The sequence below is a fragment of the Cebus imitator genome, unplaced genomic scaffold, assembly GCF_001604975.1.
Source record: "Cebus imitator isolate Cc_AM_T3 unplaced genomic scaffold, Cebus_imitator-1.0 Scaffold180, whole genome shotgun sequence".
Classification (NCBI taxonomy): domain Eukaryota; kingdom Metazoa; phylum Chordata; class Mammalia; order Primates; family Cebidae; genus Cebus; species Cebus imitator.
In genome coordinates, this window is record NW_016107495.1 from 1,342,791 (window position 1) to 1,363,583 (window position 20,793).

Here is a 20,793-nt window from a genome sequence, read left to right on the forward strand (position 1 = left end):
CTGGGCCCAGGAGGTCGAGAGGCTGCAGTGAGCTGTGATTACACTACTGCACTCCAGCTTGTGTGACACAGCAAGACCCTGTCTCAAAAAAACATAGAAAAATATATTCTGCACATCTTCTCCTTAAAAGAGAACATTTTTGAAATTTACTCCAGCTTCATTTTGATTCCTTTCTCTTTTCTCATAGCAAATCCATTAGCAAGTCCTGTCTACCATCAATTACATTTTGAATCTGTTCACTCTACTTCTGCTATTCCAATCTAAGCCATCATCACCTCTTGCCTAGACTACAGTATCTTCCTAATTGGTTTCCTTCCACTTTTTTCTGGCTTGGATATACCCCACATAACAGCTGTAGTTTTAAAAATTGTAAGTCAGACCTCATTCACCTGCTAAAAGCCCTTGGCCTAGGCCTCTGTGCTCACAACTGCTAGCCTTAATAGCCTCACCTTCCTTTCTTCCACCCATGTTCCCTGACCATTCTCCAGCTATGCTTTATACACATACCTTTCTGATCCTTGAAACTACCAAGCTTATTGCCATCTTAATGCATCTGCATTTGCTTTTGCCTCTGCCTAGAATGGTTTCTTCTCCAGTTTTGCATTGTAGGCTTCATTTAGCATTCACAGCAGGTCTTAAATTCTACCTCAGAGGTCTTTTCCATCTAAACTTGCTTTCTGTAACATAACCCTGTATAATTTTCTAAGTAGCAAAGCAGACAAAATGTAGACTGAAATCTTAGTTGGCCAACTTAATGGTCACCTAGGGATATGGATTTCAAGGTATGAAATCAGGTATCATTCAGCTTTTAATGTCTTCAAGCCCTCACTCTGGAAGGGACAGCCACAAGCAGTATGCCACATCCACTATCTGGTATGATAAGAAGTAAAAATAAACAGATCAGGTGGGAGTTACCCACTCCTGAATTAGATAATTGGGACACCAGTGGCAGGAGGGGAATTAACAGAAGAACTAATGTCCTTCCTGCTTTCCAACTTCTTATCAGCCTTGGAAATATATTGCCTTAGGGTTTTTGCATCCAGAGAATAGGGCTTCAAGTATGTCTTGGATACCATGCTTTCCTTGTTCAGTCTTTCTGTATTTTCAGCTCACAAATTGAGATTTATATTAAAGTATCCGCATGCTAAAATCTTAATTGCTGCATTAAAACTAGTTATTTGTACGTGTGAATTAGATGCAAGAATGGTAATACAAAAGTGATGAAGTAGAAAATGTGTTTTATCACTGGAACAGTAATAAAACCAGTGGACAAATGTTTTTATTTAATAACATTGTTTAATAAAAAAGAAACTACATATTTAACAGAAAAGTTGTTAAAGCTCGAAGATAAAGGCACATTGAAGGAGAATCCTTTTTAAATCCAATTTTAAGTGAATTCACTTTACATGTAAATCAAGCTGAAAACTCAGGAAAATTATTTTGAAGTTTCTCATCACAATTTCTAGGGAACAGAGTTGATCCTATTTTCCCATACAGGACCAATGTTATTGAGATTATATTCCTATACTAGGATTCAGCATTCAAATAAATCACTAGTCCAACTTCAATGTCGTAGAATTTTACATATATAATATATATATATATATCCTGAAAATATGATTTAAAATACAATTTATCGTTTGACTAAATGGGAATAAACATATGGCACACACTAATTATAAAAAATACTTCATGTACTAGAAAGTGCACCTGTAAGAGCTGACTTAATATATGTCTCCTTCATCTTCTCTTACTTTCTCAATTTACTTAAAGCTAAACTTGTAGGGGCTTAGCATCAGATGAAAAGTCACTCTGCCTAGCACTTACTGGACTTGCTGTTACCAGAATACTTTTTCACTTATGAGAAAACTACAGAAGGAGCTACCTGGTCACTGGCACAAATGTACAAAGAGTTTGTAAGAACTGCTTTTGTCTGCTAAGTCCGTCTAAAGGAATGAGAATAAATATATTGGTTATTTACTGAGCAGAATGCTATTCAAAGTATATTTGGAATGCTATCCTAAAAGGTACTATCTCTATAAATAAACCTAATTTAGCTAGATAAATCACAACTGTTTTCACTTCCTTAGGTTGCTTTTTTTTAAAAATTTTAGCCACGAAGATACTGCATTTAGGTTGGTTTCCATTAGCTGGTTTGATGTATGGTAAATGGCTACCTTAGGGTCATGTGTTAGGTTAACTGGAGGTTTGTGGAATATCTTGTTTATTAACAAGAGTATTTAAAGAAAAAGCTAGCTAAGGAAAGCTGGTTACCAGATACCTAGAAGGACTGTTGGATAAAAGCATCTAATCCTTTACACTAACACATGATGATGGAGCTTTTAAAATAGCAATCTGGAATTCAAAAGCCTTCCTAACCAGGTTGATGTAGCACTTTAAGAGTACTCGCTCCAGTTCTTATTTAATCAGTGTTATTTTAGGAATTACTCTGGATTAATCTTTGATTTGGTGGCTTGGGGAAGACTGGGTGTGGTCTTTGGAGCGTCCTGTCTGTTTAGGCACTGATTATGCTTTCCTTGCAGTCTCTGCCTCACCCTGATTAAGCTCTCCACATAACACCGTTCCTGCTGCAGCTGCTGCTTCCGGTTTTTTAAGTGGCTTTCAGTAGCCATTAGTTTCTGGGATTGCTCAGTTAGCTGCAGTAATTCCTTCCGTGACTGCTGGTTCTCTCTTTTGATGCCACAGGCGTATTCAAAAAGAGACTGTTTTGCTGTCAACTCCAAGGCCCGGGCCTTCATACTAAGCTCTCTTCTTTTTCTCTTTCCCAGTAGCCTCTTGCCTGTATCCCTCAGTCGTTTTTCCAGTAATCTTTTCTCCTGGAGGAGCTGGGCCTGTACTTCCCGTTTCTTTGCCTCTGTCTCAGCTTGGACTTTATTTTTCTCCTCCTGTAATGTTTGTATTTCTTTCTCCTGCTTTTCCTTTAACATAGCAATGTCCCTCATTGCCTGCAACTTCTGCTTCAAACTGGATTGGATCTTTTCCTTTTGCAAGAGTTCTGTTTTAAGCAATGACATTTGCTCTGCATATCTGGAGGCTGATTGTTGTCTTCTTCGTTCAATTTCTTCATTTTTTTGTAAATAGCTGTTCCATACCTTCTCGGGTTGCTTTCTGTACTCCTCAGTTTTGTCAGTCAGGTATTCCAGAAATAATCTGTTTTCAGCCTGGACAAGTAACTTTTCATGGTATATCCGCCTGCAGTCTTCCAGCTGCTGGTCCCGCTGGATTTGAGCTTGTTTTATACGCTTGTTCAGATCGGTCATTTCCGCCATTGTCTTTTCTTTAAGGCGTGTCTCCACCTTTGTTAACTTCTGTTGCTTGAAAAGATTGTTTATTACAGTAAGATATGGTGTAAAGGACCTTCTGGGGCCTTTAGCAAACCTGAAAGAACAAATGAGACATTCCTCTCTCAGTTCTTAATTAGGAAATAAGCGCACAACTGTCCTTTATTCATACAAGAAAAGATTTCTGAGCACCCATTATGGTTCCGTACATTATGCAAGGTGTGTGGAATACAGTTAGTGGTAAAGGATGAAGGATGTCGCTCATCATTTGCAACATGCGTTCACTAAAACCCTGGAAGGTATTAACTCAGTTTTTAAAAAGAAAAAAACAGATTGAGTTTAAGTGACTTGCCCATGACTCACACCACTAGCAAGTGGCAGAGCCTGTGTATGAAACTTATGACTTAATGCTGTTAGCAGCTACAAAGGGCCACAGAAACAGGCTGGGAGGTCGGGAGTAGAAATAATTTTCTAGGCTCTTTCATCATCTTTCCTGAGTTTGTGAGAACCCTTCCGCGAGGAGGAAGCTCCTCTCCAGTACCTGCTCGTACCTGGAATCCAAGCATTCATCCTCAAGGTCACGGCAACTGTGTAGTTCACTGAGGGCGATTGCTTTGGAGTGAACGCTAGCATCAGGAACCTGTGCCTGCGAATCGCGGGAACAATGTGCAAGTGCGGGAAGTTCCCGTGGTTTATCCGTGCAGTGCTCAAAGGGTCTAGGCGCTGCCCAGCAACCCTGGAGGCCGCACCCTGCTCCAGTCCCGGCTGGTCCAGCCCTCAAAGGTTTAACCTCCTTGGCTACCGAATAAACCCCAGCAGTTGGTCCTCCAGTGGTTCCGGCCCCCGCTCTTAGCTGGTTCGACGTGAGAGGCACTCTCCTCGTTTTCCTGCTGTGTGAGCCCTGCCCTTGGGACCCCATCGCTTCTCGCCCTCCTCCAGGGGACAAGGGTATGCCCTTCCTAGGCTATAGAGGTCAGCGCCCTTTTCCTAGCTCCCTACAGCCTTCCAGTCGCTTGCTCAGCGACACCACTTCCTCTCCTCTGTCATTAGTTGGTCCCTTATCCCTCCCGGACGCTAAGAAAATGCCCCGGACACCGCCGCGCCCCTTCGCCCGCTCCTTTCTGACGCCTTGGTTCTGTCTTCATTCGCAGCCCAGAACGTCGCGGAAGTTCCTCTAGCCACGCAGTGTCTCTATGGTCGGGTAGGCGGGGCTAGGAGGAAGATGGCGGCGCCCGCAGCTGCAGCTGAGCCCCTGGCTTCTGGGGGTCCGCGGCCCCCAGTGTGTCTGTTGGTGTTGGGAATGGCGGGATCCGGGAAAACCACCTTTGTACAGGTAATGTACACAGCGTGGGTGTAGTAGGGTAGCGCGAAAGGTTGCCTCCGGCAGGCGGAAAACGAGGAAGAAAGCTAGGGAGGTCTCCGAGGAGTTGGAGGGTACCGGCGCGTGGCTTTCGCAGACTTCTCATCAACTTTAGTTCTTTCCCTGGCAAAGCCTCCTCGGGCCCTAGCCAGGTTAATTAAGGCTTTCTTCTGGGCACTTTCAGTGCATACTCGGTCCAGATTACCGCGTTGTACAGGAATTGTCTTGCTAATAAAATTGGCAGTTTCTCGAAGGCAGGAGCTTGCAAGTAACTTTAGAGATTAATACAGTGCTAGCACACAGGTTTTTGGTGAAGATTTGCCATAGAATTATTTTTTGCACGCCTGCCATATTCCGTTCATTGGGGATATAGCGAAAATGAGGTTGACAAGATTTATTCATGGGATTAAATATTTAATGGAGGAGACAGAGAAAACCCACATACGAAAAATCAAAACAAGTAAACAAGTGACTATGAGTAGGGGAAGCTTTGTTAGATAGGTAATGAAGAAAGGTAGCATTTGAACTAGGAGCTGAATCTTAGAGGTGGACATAGTGGGTGGATATTTCAGGTAGAAGAAAATCTAAGTGCAAAACTCTTAAGGCATGGGTGGTAAAGGAATGGAAGTTCTCTCTTGTCCCCTCTTTGTCTTCTTCCAACCGTCTCCCCATATCTCTGCAGAGGCTCACAGGACACCTGCATACCCAAGGCACTCCACCTTATGTGATCAACCTGGATCCGGCAGTACATGAAGTTCCCTTTCCTGCCAATATTGGTGAGTAAACTGGTAACATAACTTGTGTGAAGTGCTTTAAAGAGAGTGGAAAGACTCAAGCCTGCCAGTCTTCAGTGCCTTCTTTTTTTTCTAAACTATCTGCTTTCATGTGCTTTGGATTTGCTTGAGTTCCTAAACATCTTAGGCGTCTTTCTTTTTTTTTTTAGACAGAGTTTCTGTCTCCCAAGCCGGAGTGCAGTGGCATGATTGACAGCTCACTGCAGCCTCAACATCTCAGGCTCAAGCGATCCTCACATCTCAGCCTCCTGCCACCATGCTGGGCTAGTTTTGTTTTGTTTGGAGAGACAAGGCTTCTCATGTTTCCCAGGCTTGTCTTGAACTCCTGGGCTCAAGTGATCCTCCTGCCTTGGCCTCCCAGCGAGCTGGGATTACAGGTGTGAGCCACTGTGCCCAGCCTAATTCTTTTTTAAAAGTCATGTCTGCATTGCTTTTGTGTTGCCCTTGTCAGTAGTAGGCAATTAGTAAGAAGATTTTTTTTCCCCTTGATTTTTGCCTCTGTTTTTCTAGGCATGTTTAAGTTGTATAAAACTTTTCACTTTGTGGAGACAAAACTCTCTACCATAACTTTAGAGCTCCTAGCCCTAACATTCTTTTTTTTTTTTTTTTTCCGTTTTTTAGCCCTAACATTCTTAATGAATTACTTGGCATTTATTCTTTGTAAGGAAGGAAACCAGTTTGAAAGTGGAGAAGGTGGTAGAAGAGAATGGTGACAACAGAAGGCTAGAAACCTGTTTTACTTTCTTGCTAGTAGGGAATGTATATGTATTACATTCCAGTTAATTCTTTTTCTCCTCAGATATTCGTGACACTGTGAAGTATAAAGAAGTCATGAAACAGTATCCTTTTCCACATCTGCTTTGGTGTTGACTCCTTCCTGGCTTCTTGTCTGTGTATTTTGTGGCTTTGAAAAAGTGTTTTTGCCTTTTCCTTGTAAAATATACAAGCAAAAGGATGGAAGCTGACTGTGGGAGAGGTAGGGGATTAGAAATACTATTTCAGCTTGAGATTTTAGTTTTCTTACCATCTCCCCAGATGGCAGGCAGTTGTAATTAAAGAGCAGAGAGTACGATATGATAATTGATAGCTACCTGGGTCCCACAAGGTAGTATTGCCTTGGAGGATCATCTATTGGTCACCACCTCTTTAGACTGGGAAACTCGGAAATGACTGGGTTTAGTTTGGATTAATTCTTAGTAAATTGCTGTGTGAAGTGTGTACTCTCTCTGTAGGCAAGTCTAAGTAGGAAGACTAATTATAATCTTGATTTATTTATGAGGATCAGGGCCGGAGGTATTATATAGGTGGCCGGAATGGCCAATGCTAGTGGGCTGTCACTCTCTGATGCACCTGTATTACTATTTGGCCACTTTGCTTTCTTCTTTTTGCCTGGCCATTCCTAAATCTTAAATGAGTGAGCCAGACCTTGATAGTGAATGTTTCCCTGTGGTTAGGGTTGTGTGGTAGTCAAGGATTAGGCTGCCAGCATCCATTAATGGAACACTAATTCCATAATGCCGTTTGTGTGAGTGATACCCTAGGTATGAACTTTATAAACTAACATATAAGCAATTTCAGTCCTCAACTTGGTGTCTAGATATGGACTTGGGCCCAACGGCGGCATAGTGACCTCACTCAATCTCTTTGCTACCAGATTTGATCAGGTATGCCTGTCTTTAATATACTAATATGGCTGTGTAAAAATCTGTGACTCTTAAATGCCTTAGCTTGATCACATTGGTAAAAAAGAGTAGCAAACCTGACCATAAATATAGAAAATAAGTAGGCATTTTGTCAGACAGAGAAGTAGACTGTGAGAAGATGATCAGTATTATCAGACGCTTCACATTTTATATTTGTGATAGATAATAAAAATCCAAAAGACCTGGGTTATTTTCTTGACCTGTTCTTTGCCTGTGGTGCGTTACCCTGAAGCTGAGATGGGACTATCTGGGAGTGGGATGGACTAGCAGTCATGGAATGGAAAGATAATGGGGCATTTTACTTGTGATAAATGTTTGTCATTCTTTAGGTTTTCTTTGTCACCTACTTCCATAAGAGTGTTTTATAATCATTGGGTTTTTTTACTCTGATGTCATGCCATGACACAGGCTCTTAACATTTTCTTTGTTTTTGAGATGGAGCCTCACTCTGTTGCCCAGTCTGGAGTATAGTGGTGCAATCTTGGTTCACTGCAACTTCCACCTCCTGTGTTCAAGTGATTGTCCTGCCTCAGCCTCCTGAGTAGCTGGGCCTCCAGGCAGGTGTCACCATGCCTGGCTAATTTTTTGTATTTTTAATAGAGATGGGGTTTTGCCCTGTTAGCCAGGATGGTCTGTATTTCCTGACCTCGTGATCCACTTGCCTCGGCCTCCCAAAGTGCTGGGATTACGAGCATGAGCCACCACATCCGGTCCATGGCTGTTAACATTTTGACAAGAGATACAACTTGACATTGACAGATCAAAGTCTTCAGCCTCTCAGGTCCTTGGGTTGTGCCCCAGGGTGGTATTGCAGTGCTGCTGATGTGGCTGTGCTGCCTTAGTTCAGCCTGTTTATTCCTTGTTGTCCTAAGATTGCGAACATTCAGTAGGTGATTGAGAGATTCAGTAGATGATAGTGCCTGTGAGGTATGCCACCCTGGAGAGGGTCCTGTGATTTTGTGTTAAAATCGGAATTTATTGTCATTTACATCTTTTTCTTTTAGGTGATGCAATTTATTGAGAAGGCCCAGAATGTGTCTAAGTAAGTGATTTCAGTTTAACACCCATTTATTACTCTGTAGTTGACATATTTCTAGGCCTAATGGAGGATCTGGGATACCATCAACCTCTGAAAGGGTATAGATTGAGGAGAAACCATTAGGAGTGAAAAAAAAGTTCAGCAAGAAAATCATTATGATGCTTTAGAGTATAGATCTAAATTTAATATCATTTCATCCACAATTACTTTGATCCACAATTTACATGGCTTCTTAGGAAGTATTTTGAGACTTTGTCCAAATTCGGTTGTCCATCTGCCTTCTCTTGGGAAACCATGCTTGTTGCCATTAAAGTCTCTGAAATACCTTTCTAGTCTTATTTAAATGAATATAGTCCACATGGTTCAGAGAAAATTTTTTACTTTAAAAAGTATCAAAATAGGAAATATTCTTATGGTCATTACCAACACAGTTAGCTGTTGTTCAGGGTTCACTTTTTTTAAAAAAAGTAATTTATAAAAATTCAAACCATACATGATATTTATAAGATGAAACCATCACCCTGATTTCCACTAGAAGTAATGCCATTATTCAATGACTAGCATTCCACAATTCTATATACATAGATAGAAGGATGAATGGGTAAACATACTTTTACAAAGATGGGGTACTGGAGGTAGCTTTTGTTTTGTTTGTTTTGAGACAGGATCTTGCTCTGTTGCCCAGGCTGGAGTTAAGTGTAGCAATCTGAGCTCACTGCAGCTTCCACCTCCCTGGTTCAGGTGATCTTCCCACCTTAGCCTCCCAAGTAGCTAGGACTAAAGGTATGATCCACCACACCTGGCTAATTTTTTTTCTAAATCTAATTTTGGGGACAGAGTCTTGCTCTATTGCCCAGGCTGGAGTGTGGTGGTATGATTTCGGCCCACTGCAACCTTCGCCTCCAAGGTTCAAGTGATCCTCCTGCTTCAGCCTCCCGAGTGGCTGGTATTACCAGTGCCTGCCACCATGCCCAACTAATTTTTGTATTTTTAGTAGAGATGGGGTTTCACCATGTTGGCCAGGCTGGTCTCAAACTCCTAACCTCAAGTGATCTGCCCGCCTCAGCCTCCTAAAGTGCTGGGATTACAGGTGTGAACCACCATTCCCAGCTATTTTGTATTTTTTGTAGAGATGTTGCTTTGCTGTGTTGCCTAGTCTTGTCTGAAACTTGTGGGCTCAGCCAATCTGCTTGCCTCAGCCTCCCAAAGTGCTGGAATTATAGGTGTGAGCCACCAATCCTGGCCTAGAGGTGTTTTCTTAAAACAATAGCTTTATTAAGATATAATTCGGCTGGGTGCGGTGGCTCACGCCTGTAATTCCAGCACTTTGGGAGGCTAAGGCGGGTGGATCACCTGAGGTCAGGAGTTTGAGACCAGCCTGGCCAACATGGTGAAACCCTGTCTCTACTAAAAAGATACAAAAAATTAGCAGGGTGTGGTGGCGCGCACTTGTAACCCCAGCTACTTGGGAGGCTGAGGCAAGAGAATTGCTTGAATCCAGGAGGCGGAGGTTGCAGTGAGCCGAGATTGCGCCATTGCACTCCAGCGTGGGCGACAGGGCAAGACTCCATCTCAAAAAAACAAAACAAAACAAAACAAAAAAGATATAATTCACGTACCATAAAGTTCACTCATTGAAAGTGTATGGTTGTTTTAGTCTGTTCACAGAGTTATGTGTTGATCATTACTATGTAACTTCAGAATATTTTCATCATCCTAAAAAGAAACCCTATACTCATTAACAATTACTCTTTATTTTCCGTTCCTCTCAGCCCTTAGTGGCTACCCATTTTCCATTCCCATTTGCAATATGATTTCTCCACATCTGGTTCCTCCGTAACCTCGCCAACATTTGTTATTGTTGTTTTTGATTATAGCCATTCTAGTGGGTATAGAGTGTCATCTCATTATAGTTTTTAACTTTTATTTCCTTAATAACTAATGGTATTGAGCATCTTTTTAATGTACTTATTGGCCATTGGTATATATTTGTAGAAATGTCTATTAAAATTCTTTGCCAATTAAAAAAATGTTGATATAATTTGTAATTATATCAAATTAATTCACAAAAAAGTCAGTACATTTCATAAAAATAGCTTTATTGAGATAATTCACATACCATACAATTCACCCGTTTTAAGTATATAATTCAGTGGCTTTTAGTATATTCACAGGATTGTACAATAATCATCACAGTCAATTTTAGAATATTTTAATCATCTCAAGAAGTAACCTGATATTCTTCAGCTAGCACTCCCCTATCCCATTCCTTCCACTCTTCTTCCTGTGTTCCACACCGCACTCACCCCACCCTAAGCAACCAGATATTTCCCAAGAGATTTACATCTTATTTTTGCTTCTTTCATTTTTAATGCATTGTGTTTCTGTAACTATAATAGTTTCCCCCGTGATCATTTACAGCAACTCATGGTCTGCTGTTCCTGCCCATTAGCATGAATATTGGACATTGAACAAAGTGTAGGGGATCATCAAGCGTAGTTTGGGGGCAATAGGAGGAAGTTAGATTTGGCAGTGTGGAGAGCTTATTCCAGTGCTGGATAACCAGATGTTTTTCATCTTATATGATGGAGTATCCTTTAGCATAATACACGTAACACTTTTTTAATGATCTTTCTTGACATAGGTATGTGTTGATTGACACACCTGGACAGATTGAGGTATTCACCTGGTCAGCTTCTGGGACAATTATCACTGAGGCTCTTGTGAGTATTCCAGGACTTGCTACCGAGAGTAGCTAGAGGGGCCAGACTGGGTGAGAATTTATTTTTAATTGCCTTGGATGTTATGTGGCAGGGAGTTGTAGAAGCTCTGCACACCCTGCCCAAAGTGGTTTTCCCTTGCTAAGGATGGTGGAAAGAGTTTGAGGACAGGTTGTGAGCCCTCTGACCAAGGCTTTGATTATTTTGTGGCTTTAGGCATCCTCATTTCCAACAGTTGTCATCTATGTAATGGACACATCAAGAAGTACCAACCCAGTGACTTTCATGTCCAACATGCTCTATGCCTGCAGGTAATTGATTATTGGTGGGCAGTGTTCCATCAAGGTATAAGGCCTTTTTCTCTTCTTCTTCCTCTTTGTTTTTGAATCTGGTTGCTTATCCCTGGATTTGTGCTCATTCATATTTGCTATTCAGTTGAGTGGCTATGAGCTGAGGAAGGTCAGAGGAAAAAAGAGGCACATGTGCTGTTGGTGTTCCCTCTCAGTACGGTCTGATCGTCCTCCCTTGCTGTTACAAAAATAGGTGATGTATGAATACGAGCTGTCTGATAGTTGTTCCCAGTTGAATAAAATCCAAGTCTAAATAGAATAGAGTCCCCTGGACTGGGTCTGTCATCCCAGTGCTTGGGAGGCCAAGGCGGGATGATCACTTGAGCTTGGGAGTTTGAGACGGGCTGGGCAACAAGACTCTGTCTCTACAAAAAATTAAAATTAGCCCAGCTTGGTGGCATGCCCCTGTAGTCCCAGCTACTTGGGAGGTTGAGGTGGGAGCATTGCTTGAGCTCAGGTGGTTGAGGCTGTAGTGAGCCATGATTGTGCCACTGCATTCCAGCTTAGGGCAATAAGACCCTGTCTCAAAAAAAAAAAAAAAAAAAAAAAAGAAGAATAGAGTCCTCTGGCCTGAATGATGCTGGTAGAGTGAAATTGTAACATGAGGAGATGCCATGAATAAGAGAATTTATCCATAATTGTAAAATGCACAGGTAGCCAGGCATGGTGGCTCATGCCTATAATCTCGGCATTTGGGGTGGCTGTGCTGGGAGGATTGCCTAAGCCAAGGAATTTGGGACCAGCCTGGGCACCATGGTCAAACCCCCATCCCTACCAAATATACAAAAAATTAGCTAGGCACGGTGGTGTGTGCCTGTAGTCCCAGCTACCTGGGAGGCAGAGGTGGGAGGATTACTTGAGCCTGGAGGCCAGACTACAGTGAGCTGTGATTATGTCACTGTACTCCAGCTTGGGCAACAGAGTGAGACCTTGTCTCAAAAAATTAAAATGCACAAGTTTGCCCCAAATGTAGCACGATTAGCAGAGAAAGGGCATGCTTCACTGGATTATATTAGTGCATTAAGACAGAGGAGCAAAGCAGACAGTTATTAAAGCTCAGGGAATTTAATTTTGAGTGTACACAAAAGCCGTCACCAACATTTGTCTCTTCTAATATGACAAAGGATGTGCCTTTTTGTTGGATGCAAGAAATCTTGATCCAAATAGAAATCCGAATATCGACAGCATTATTTTATTTTCATATTGTTTATTTATTTATTTATATACTTTTTGAGATGGAGTCTCACTCTGTCGCCCAGGCTGGAGTACGGTGGCATGATCTCAGCTTACTGCAATTTCCACCTCCTGAGTTTAAGCAATTCTCCTGCCTCAGCCTCCTGAGTAGCTGGGATTACAGACGCCCATCACCATGCTTGGTTAATTTTGTATTTTTAATTGAGATGGGGTTTCACTGTGTTGACCAAGCCGATCTCAAACTCCTGAGCTCAGGTGATCTGCCCACCTTGCTTGGCCTCCCAACGTGCTGGGATTACAGGCATGAGCCACTGTGCCTGGACCATTTTCATATTAATTGTTTAAAAGGCAGTTATTTGATTTGTCTGATAGTGGTAATCATTTCTTTCAAAAAATAATTAATGAATTAAATTTTTTTTTTTTTGAGATGGAGTTTCACTCTTGTTACCCAGGCTGGAGTGCAATGGTGTGATCTCGGCTCACTGCAACCTCCGCCTCCTGGGTTCAGGCAATTCTCCTGCCTCAACCTCCTAAGTAGCTGGGATTACAGGCACATGCCACCATGCCCAGCTAATGTTTTGCATTTTTAGTAGAGACGGGGTTTCACCATGTTGACCAGGATGGTCTCGATCTCTTGACCTCGTGATCCACCCGCCTCGGCCTCCCGAAGTGCTAGGATTACAGGCTTGAGCCACCAGCCCCGGCAATTATTTATTAATTAATTACTTTAGAGTCGGGGTCTTGCCATGTTGCCTAGGCTAGTTTTGAACTCTTGGGCTCAGGCAGTCCTCCCAGGTTAGACTCCCAAAGTGCTGGGATTACAGGTGTGAGCCACCACACGCAGCTGGTAATCATTTCATGATATAAACATACAGTTGACCCTTGGACAATTTTGGGGTTAGAGGAGCCAGCCCCTTCGGTGTGGAAGACCCGAATATAACTTTGACTCCCCCAAAACATAATTACCAAAGGCCTACTGCTGATTGGAAACCTTGCTGGTAACATAAACAGTAGATTAACACACATTATATATATTATATACTATATTCGTATAATAAACTAATCTAGAGAAAATAAGGGGAAGATGTATTAACTATTCATTAAGTGAAGTAGATCATCATAAAACTCTTCATTCTCATCATCACTTTGAGTAGTCTAAGAGAATGGGTTGGTCTTGCTATTTCACGGCTGGCAGAGGTAGAAGAAAAGCTGCATACAAGTAAACCTTGCAGTTCAAACCCATGTTGTTTAAGGGTCAACCGTGTGTCAAAATATCCTGTTATACACCTTAAATATATACAATTTTTATTTGTCAAGTATACCTCAGTAAGGCTGGGGTTAGAAACATTTTAAAAATACTACTTTACAGATTGGAAAAAATTTTAATGTTCTTTTCCCAGCCTTACTGAGGTATAATTCACAAACAAAAATTGTATCTATTTACATGTCATTTGTAAAGCATAAAGGAGATAATACATATAAAAGTACTTATTAGCACAGTACCTAGATTATACAGGTTGAGTATCCCATATCCAAAAATTTGAAATCTGAAATGCTTCAAAATCTGAGACTTTTTGAACACTGACATGACACTCAGAGGAAATGCTGATTGGAGGATTTTGGATTTTCAGATTTGGGATGCTTAACCAATAAGTATTTACAAATATTCCAGAATCTGAAATCCAAAACACTTCTGGTTCCAAGTATCTCAGATAAGAAATTCTCAACCTGCAATTGGTATTCAATAAATATTCATTTTCTTCTCTGAAAAATACCAATTTGGTAAAAGACAAAACAACAAGTTCAATACTAAGGCATTATTACTTCAAATGAGAGTGAGAGTGTGTGTGTTGTTTCTGGGTGGTGATTATTTTCCTGTTAGGAGAGACGATATGAGTGTTACGTAAAATGGATAGGCTGGGCGTGGTGGCCTACACCTGTAATCCCAGCACTTTGGGAGGCTGAGGTGGGTGGATCATGAGGTCAAGAGATCGAGACCATCTGGGCCAATGTGGTGAAACCCTGTCTCTACTAAAAATACAAAAATGAGCTGGGCGTGGTAGAGTATGCCTGTAGTCCCAGCTACTGAGGAGGCTGAGGCAGGAGAATTGCTTGAACCAGGAGGCGGAGTTCGCAGTGAGCCAAGATTGCACCACTGCACTCCAGCCTGGTGGCAGAGTGAGACTCCCTCTCAAAAAAAAAAAAAAAAAAAAAAAAATAGATGACTGCTTTTTAGATTCTGAACTCATTCCCCTTCTCTTACTTAGTCCCAATGTGCTGACACTGGATGAGCAAGAGCTTATGTGCTTTTTTAAATAACATCTCAATGTTTGGTTTTCAGCATCTTATACAAAACCAAGCTGCCTTTCATTGTGGTCATGAATAAAGTAAGTGTATTCTTCCTGTTGTGATTCACCATTTTTCATTAGAACCTTGTGGTTAGAAGGTTTAGGTGGGTGAGAAGGATTATTTCAGATGCTGGAGACCAGATTCAGGCTTTACTGAAACAAATTCACAGGCACTTTGAGAAAATCAATCAATCAAATTGAATAAGTAATTGTTACTAACTCTTGTCTAAAACTATTTTAGGTAAGGTAGAGTAGCCCCTCAACCATAGTGTGTAGATTATCCCTCAGAGTCAAGACTGTAATTACAAGAGGGACAACTAGTTTACTGGGGGTGGCAATTAAAAAATACAAAACTTCCCTATTGGTTGATGGCTAGGATGTAAGAGACCTTTTGACTTCAGAGTCTGGAATATGCTGGTGTCCATTCTGGCCCTGGTTACTTGGCAATGGATAGTCGAGGGTCAACTAAGAGAATACACATCTTCATTTAATTACAATGACTACACAACGATTGTGGTTCTTTGTGGCTTGTTGCAGTGGAGGGGAAATAGAAGCAGAGAAAGAAAATAATATGGATGATATGCTCTTTGCTGTCACTACTTAATTTAAATAATAAATTTTGCCTTTGTTATCTCTGGTTGCTCATAATTGACTTCTCTCTGGTACAGACTGACATCATTGACCACAGCTTTGCAGTGGAATGGATGCAGGATTTTGAGGCTTTCCAAGATGCCTTGAATCAAGAGACTACATACGTCAGCAACCTGACTCGTTCAATGAGCCTGGTGCTAGATGAGTTTTATAGCTCGCTCAGGGTAAATTTTCTCTCCTGCTCACACTGACAGCCTCTCCAGATTACCTGTTAACCCACAGAACTGGCTTTGAACCTGGCTGAGAAAGGAAGCTTATTACCTATTGAAAAATAACTTTTAAATCATTGCTTATTAAAAATTGTAGAGTGTACAAGAATAAGATAGGGACCCCAACTTCAGTGTATATAGTCTATTTGGGAGAGAAGGCTACACATAGAATTAAAACATATGATATATTGTAGTAAGTACTTTAAGAAAGATTGGAAGGTGGGCCTGACGATTGTGAGGCAGCAGATCAAAATGACTGATTTTGGAGGTTGTAGCATTAGAGGTATGCTTTGAAGAAGGGTGAGATTTATGTAAGCAAAAGCGAGCGAGTTAATTGCCCAAGCAAAGGCATAGACAAAAAATTATAGAAAGTGATTTGGTTGGTTTGTTAGGGAATAGATAATAAGTCTTATTAATTTTTCAGTTCTAATTATATCTTTATTTTTCTTTTTTCCTTTGGAGAGGAACTTGCTTTTTTACCCATGCTGGAGTGCAGTGACATGATCACAGCTCACTGCAGCCTTGACTTTCTAGTCTCAAGGGATCCTCCTGCCTCAGTCTCCCAAAGTGCTGGGAGTATAGGTGTGGGCCACTGCACTTAGCCCATATCTTTCTTTTCCAATTTTTTATTTCCCACGGACTTATTTCCATGACTTTTGACTAGGTGTGCTGTTTTGTTCCTTTTTAGCCTGGCTTTTTGCCAAAAACTTCTCAAAGTATAAACCTCTTTTCATTAAGATTTTTTGACACTTGAACAAGTTAATATACATCATTAAGAAATATACAGTGGCCAGGCGCGGTGGCTCACACCTGTAATCCCAGCACTTTGGGAGGCCGAGGCGGGTGGATCACGAGGTCAAGAGATGGAGACCATCCTGGTCAACATGGTGAAACCCTGTCTCTACCAAAACTACAAAAAATTAGCTGGGCATGGTGGCGCGTGCCTGTAGTCCCAGCTACTCAGGAGGCTGAGGCAGGAGAATTGCCTGAACCCAGGAGGCGGAGGTTGCAGTGAGCCGAGGTCGCGCCATTGCACTCCAGCCTGGGAAAAAAGAGGGAAACTCGGTTTAAAAAAAAGAAAAAAAAAAAAAAAGAAATATACAGTGGTTTCTTTAGTGGTATTTATGATGCTTTTTGGCAGGTGGTGGGTGTCTCTGCTGTTCTGGGTACTGGATTAGATGAACTCTTTGTGCAAGTCACCAGTGCTGCTGAAGAGTATGAAAGGTGAGGATAAAGGAAAATTCTATCGATGACATTCTTAATAAGTCACAATTCTGATATGATAGCAGTTTTTCCAGGAAGAGCTTTATGTTTTCATGATGGATGTATTATATTTGCCTTCCATATGTGTATTGAATCAGGCCACACTTAGAAGTAAAAAGTTCCCTTTAACTTTTTTTTTTTAATAGAAGTATAAATCTTCACTGTATTGAGTGATTAAGAGCGGGGATCATCAGACTTTTCTATAAAGAGCTAAATAGATATCTCAGGCTTTGTGGACCATACAGTCTGTTTCAACTGCTGACTTCTGCCAGTGTAGGACAAAAGTGTCTTTAGACAGTTTGTAAATTAATGGGCTTGGCTGGTGTTACAGTAAAACATTATTTATGAAAACAGGCCGTGGGCTGGATGTGTCACAGAGGTTGTTGTGATGATTGAGAAAACGTATACAGGACTATCACAATTGCTAACATATAGCAAGCACATTTTATAATAAATGTTATAACTATTGTCATTGTTAATGCTGGAATTCCATTTAACTAAAGGAAAGTGGATTCAGAGCACCTATATGCTTTCCTTAGGCCCGTGGCATGATAGCCAGCTTATTAGCATGTGTCTTTGGCTTCATATTATGCAAGATCCTAACAACCACGTTTTGGTTTTCAGACATGTTATTTTGATTTTGATTCATTAGACATAAGGATGTTATCAAAACCTTAGCATAGACTCTTTCCTGTCTCCTTTCGTTGTTGTTATGTTATATAAAGTACATAATTGTATGTTCCATGTCCTGAGCTCAACAGGCTTACCTTTTACTTATCTCAGCCTTTTATCTCTAATGAATGATGAGCTCCTTCGTTATGTTCTCACCAGTATTAATCTTTCCAGCCCAGCAGTCAGGATTGCATCCCCTGGTTCCAAGGTGGGAACAAGCACCTTGGCTTTTAATTCCATTAGGTAGACTCTGTCAGTAACTAAGATTTGTTACATCTGATGTTTTGTTATTGTCAGAATCCTAGGAAAATAGAGGAGATAAGGGGCAGTGGGGAGTGGTTAGGATAGATGATTAAGCAATGGAATTGAGAAAGTGTTTCTCTTTGCAGGGAGTATCGGCCTGAATATGAACGTCTGAAAAAATCACTGGTAAGAAGGGAAGCCATTTGTATATTTTAAAAGGGACATTAAAAAACCCAGCTCAATCCTGACGACATAAGTGCTTTTGTTTTGGTTATTAATGTTTTTTTATTTAATTAAAAAACCTTTTGTGGCTTTATTGAGGGTATAATTGGCTAATGAAGTTTCATGTATCTTACAAATAAGTCTCCTTAATTTTTCTTCCCTTTCAGAGGTCAATTTAAAGCTAGTTGTAGAATTTTGTTTAAGAATATAGTGGTGGTTCACAACTCCTTTTTTTGTTGTTGAGAAAGGATCTCACTCTGTTGCCCAGGCTAGAGTGCAATGGCACGATCATGGCTCACTGCAGCCTCAACCTGCTGGGCTTAAGCGATCCTCCCATCTCAGCCACCTGAGTCGGTAGGACAGCATGTGTGTACCACATCCTTGGCTAATTTTATTTTGTAAATTTTTTTGTACAGACAGGTCTTGCTATGTTGCCCAGGCTGGTATCAAATTCCTGAGCTTCTGTTATCCTCCCCTCTGGGCCTCCTGTCGTGCTGGATTACAGCATGAGCCACCATGCCCAGCCTTCTCTTATCCCAAATGATCAAGTGTCCTGCTTCCATAGGCTCATTGGGTCCTTTGTCTCTGAGCCTTCCTGTTATGTCTACTTCAGGGTTTTGTGTTTTTTCCCCATATAATAAAGTTTATTGTATCTTTTTTTTTTTTTTTTTTTTTTTTTTTTTTTTGTAGCCTGGGTATGAATAAAAAGTAATGCTTTCTATCTAGGCATTTTCCCTAGCCCGTTTAAATGTTCCAGATCAACCCTGGACTCAACTCAATAGTTTGGAATTGAGGGTTCTTTTGAAATGTTTTTGTGTTCAGTTTCTGAATCCTTTAAATCAGTGTGTAGAGCCCTCCAGTCTGAACTTCTGCTGTAGCCCAGGTCTATGCTGCTTAGTGTTTCTGTTGCTATATCACATGTCCCTTATCTGCATCAGTTTTTATATAGCCTCTGTATGTGTATAATTCTTCATCTCCACTGAGAAGTCTGGTATCTAATTTGGGGCTCCTTTTTGAATATGATGACATTTTTCTCTGTATATACAGGCAAATGCAGAAAGCCAACATCAGAGAGAACAACTAGAACGCCTTCGAAAAGATATGGGTTCTGTAGCCTTGGACGCAGGGACTACCAAAGGTATTTGAGGGCTTCTTGGTGTTAGGAACTAAAAAAAGGTTACACTTATTTCTACTCAGCAGGATTCTATTTATATATGAGAGAGAAAAAGAGAAAAAGATAAAGGAAATATGGTTTTATACATATATATATATACACACACAACACACATATATGCATACATATATATCAAAAATAAAGGATTTGGAGAGGCAAACAACTGGAAATTTTATACAGCTATACCACTTTGGATTCCTCTTTCAGGAAGTTTTTGCTTTACTTTGGCAATATACTTGAGTGTGCTGTGGGTTTTTTTTGGGGGTGGGGTTTGTTTCTAACACTTTTAATTCTCCCCAATTTATTTATTTTTTTCATTAAAAATTTTTTTTTTTGAGATAGAGTCTCGCTCTGTCACCCAGGCTGGAATGCAGTGGCGCGATCTCGGCTCACTGCAACCTCTGTCTTCTGGGCTCAAGCGATTTTCCTGCCTCAGCCTCCCGAGGAGCTGGGACTACAGGCATGTGCCACCATGTCTGGCTAATTTTTTGGTATTTTTAGTAGAGACAGGGTTTCACCATGTTAGCCAGGATGGTCTGGAGCGCCTGACCTCGTGATCCGCCCGCCTCCACCTCCCAAAGTTCTGGGATTACAGGAGTGAGCCACCATACCTGGCCTCCAATTTTTTTTATAATTAAAAGTTCTTTTTTATAGTTTGACCTTAAAATTTCAGATTTACAGAAAAGTTACATAAATAACACAAATAATTGCCATAATTCTTCAGATTCCCAAAATGTTAACATTCTACCACATTTACTTTATTCTTTTCTCTGCCCCAGCCTCCCGAGTAGTTAGATCTACAGGTGTGTGCCACCACGTCTGGCTAGTTTTAACAACATTTTTAATAGAGACGAGGTCTCACAATGTTGTCCAAGCTGGTCTTGAACTCTTGGCCTCAAGCAGCCCTCCTGCCTTGACCTCCCAAAGTGTTGGGATCATAGGCATGAGCTACTGTCCCCAGCCTACTTTTTTTTTTCTTTTAACTTGCTTTGATGAGCAAAGACTATTTACTTTTATGCCTGTACCATTTTGTTTTAATTATGTAATTATGTTCAATATCTGCTAGGTCAGATTCTCCTCATAATTTTTATTTGGTTGTCCTTACATGGTCTTCCACATGAACTGAGCATCAATGTTAGTCCCCTAAAAAGCTTTTTGGTATTTTTGTTGGGATTATATTATATTCATAATTAATTTAGGGAGAAGTGACATCTCTATGATGTTCAGTCTTGCTGCCCAAGACCATGGAGTGTCTTTGTATTTGTCAGGTCTACTTGTATCTTTCAGGAATGTTTATGGTTTTCCTCATGTAGGTTTTTCATATTTCTTTTTAAACTGTTTTTGTTGTTTTAGCCAACCTTTTTGACTAAGAGTTTTTGCCTGTTTCTTTTTATTTTTTTATTTTATTTATTTTTTTTTTTGAGACGGAGTTTCGTTCTTGTTACCCAGGCTGGAGTGCAATGGCGCGATCTCGGCTCACCGCAACCTCCGCCTCCCGGGTTCAGGCAATTCTCCTGTGTCAGCCTCCTGAGTAGCTGGGATTACAGGC

The 20,793-nt window shown here is 40.9% G+C and overlaps 2 protein-coding genes and 1 non-coding gene across 4 annotated transcripts in view; 1 reads left to right on the top strand and 2 right to left on the bottom strand.

The window, feature by feature from the left end:
• Nucleotides 1-2,089: 2,089 nt before the first annotated feature.
• CCDC121 (coiled-coil domain containing 121) lies at nt 2,090-4,469 on the bottom strand. Its single transcript, XM_017545637.2, has 2 exons — nt 3,854-4,469; nt 2,090-3,399 (listed from the first exon to the last, which is right to left on the bottom strand). The coding sequence occupies exons 1-2, from the start codon at nt 4,219-4,221 to the stop codon at nt 2,445-2,447; spliced, it is 1,323 nt and encodes a 440-aa protein (XP_017401126.1). The 5' UTR covers nt 4,222-4,469; the 3' UTR covers nt 2,090-2,444.
• Nucleotides 4,470-20,793, top strand: part of GPN1 (GPN-loop GTPase 1) — a 23,163-nt gene continuing 6,839 nt past the window's right edge. The window contains exons 1-12 of one of the 2 annotated variants that reach the window (XM_017545642.2): nt 4,470-4,635; nt 5,345-5,438; nt 6,256-6,295; nt 7,054-7,120; nt 8,164-8,201; nt 10,843-10,921; nt 11,135-11,229; nt 14,804-14,849; nt 15,479-15,625; nt 16,812-16,894; nt 17,995-18,034; nt 19,118-19,208. In XM_017545642.2, coding sequence (XP_017401131.1) covers nt 4,525-4,635; nt 5,345-5,438; nt 6,256-6,295; nt 7,054-7,120; nt 8,164-8,201; nt 10,843-10,921; nt 11,135-11,229; nt 14,804-14,849; nt 15,479-15,625; nt 16,812-16,894; nt 17,995-18,034; nt 19,118-19,208 — 931 coding nt within the window. In that variant the 5' untranslated portion in view covers nt 4,470-4,524. The remainder of the gene's footprint in view (nt 4,636-5,344; nt 5,439-6,255; nt 6,296-7,053; nt 7,121-8,163; nt 8,202-10,842; nt 10,922-11,134; nt 11,230-14,803; nt 14,850-15,478; nt 15,626-16,811; nt 16,895-17,994; nt 18,035-19,117; nt 19,209-20,793) is intronic. The other variant, XM_017545643.2, reaches the window with a different exon arrangement.
• Nucleotides 18,753-18,859, bottom strand: LOC119473729. Its single transcript, XR_005202949.1, has one exon. It is a non-coding gene; the product is annotated as a small nucleolar RNA SNORA36 family (small nucleolar RNA).

Excerpts from the sequence above, each read along its gene's own strand:
- CCDC121 (XM_017545637.2), bottom strand. The coding sequence starts at position 4,221 with ATGGGGTCCCAAGGGCAGGGCTCACACAGCAGGAAAACGAGGAGAGTG. Across the intron at positions 3,400-3,853 it reads GATGAATGCTTGGATTCCAG|GTTTGCTAAAGGCCCCAGAA; the intron begins GTACGAGCAGGT and ends TTGTTCTTTCAG.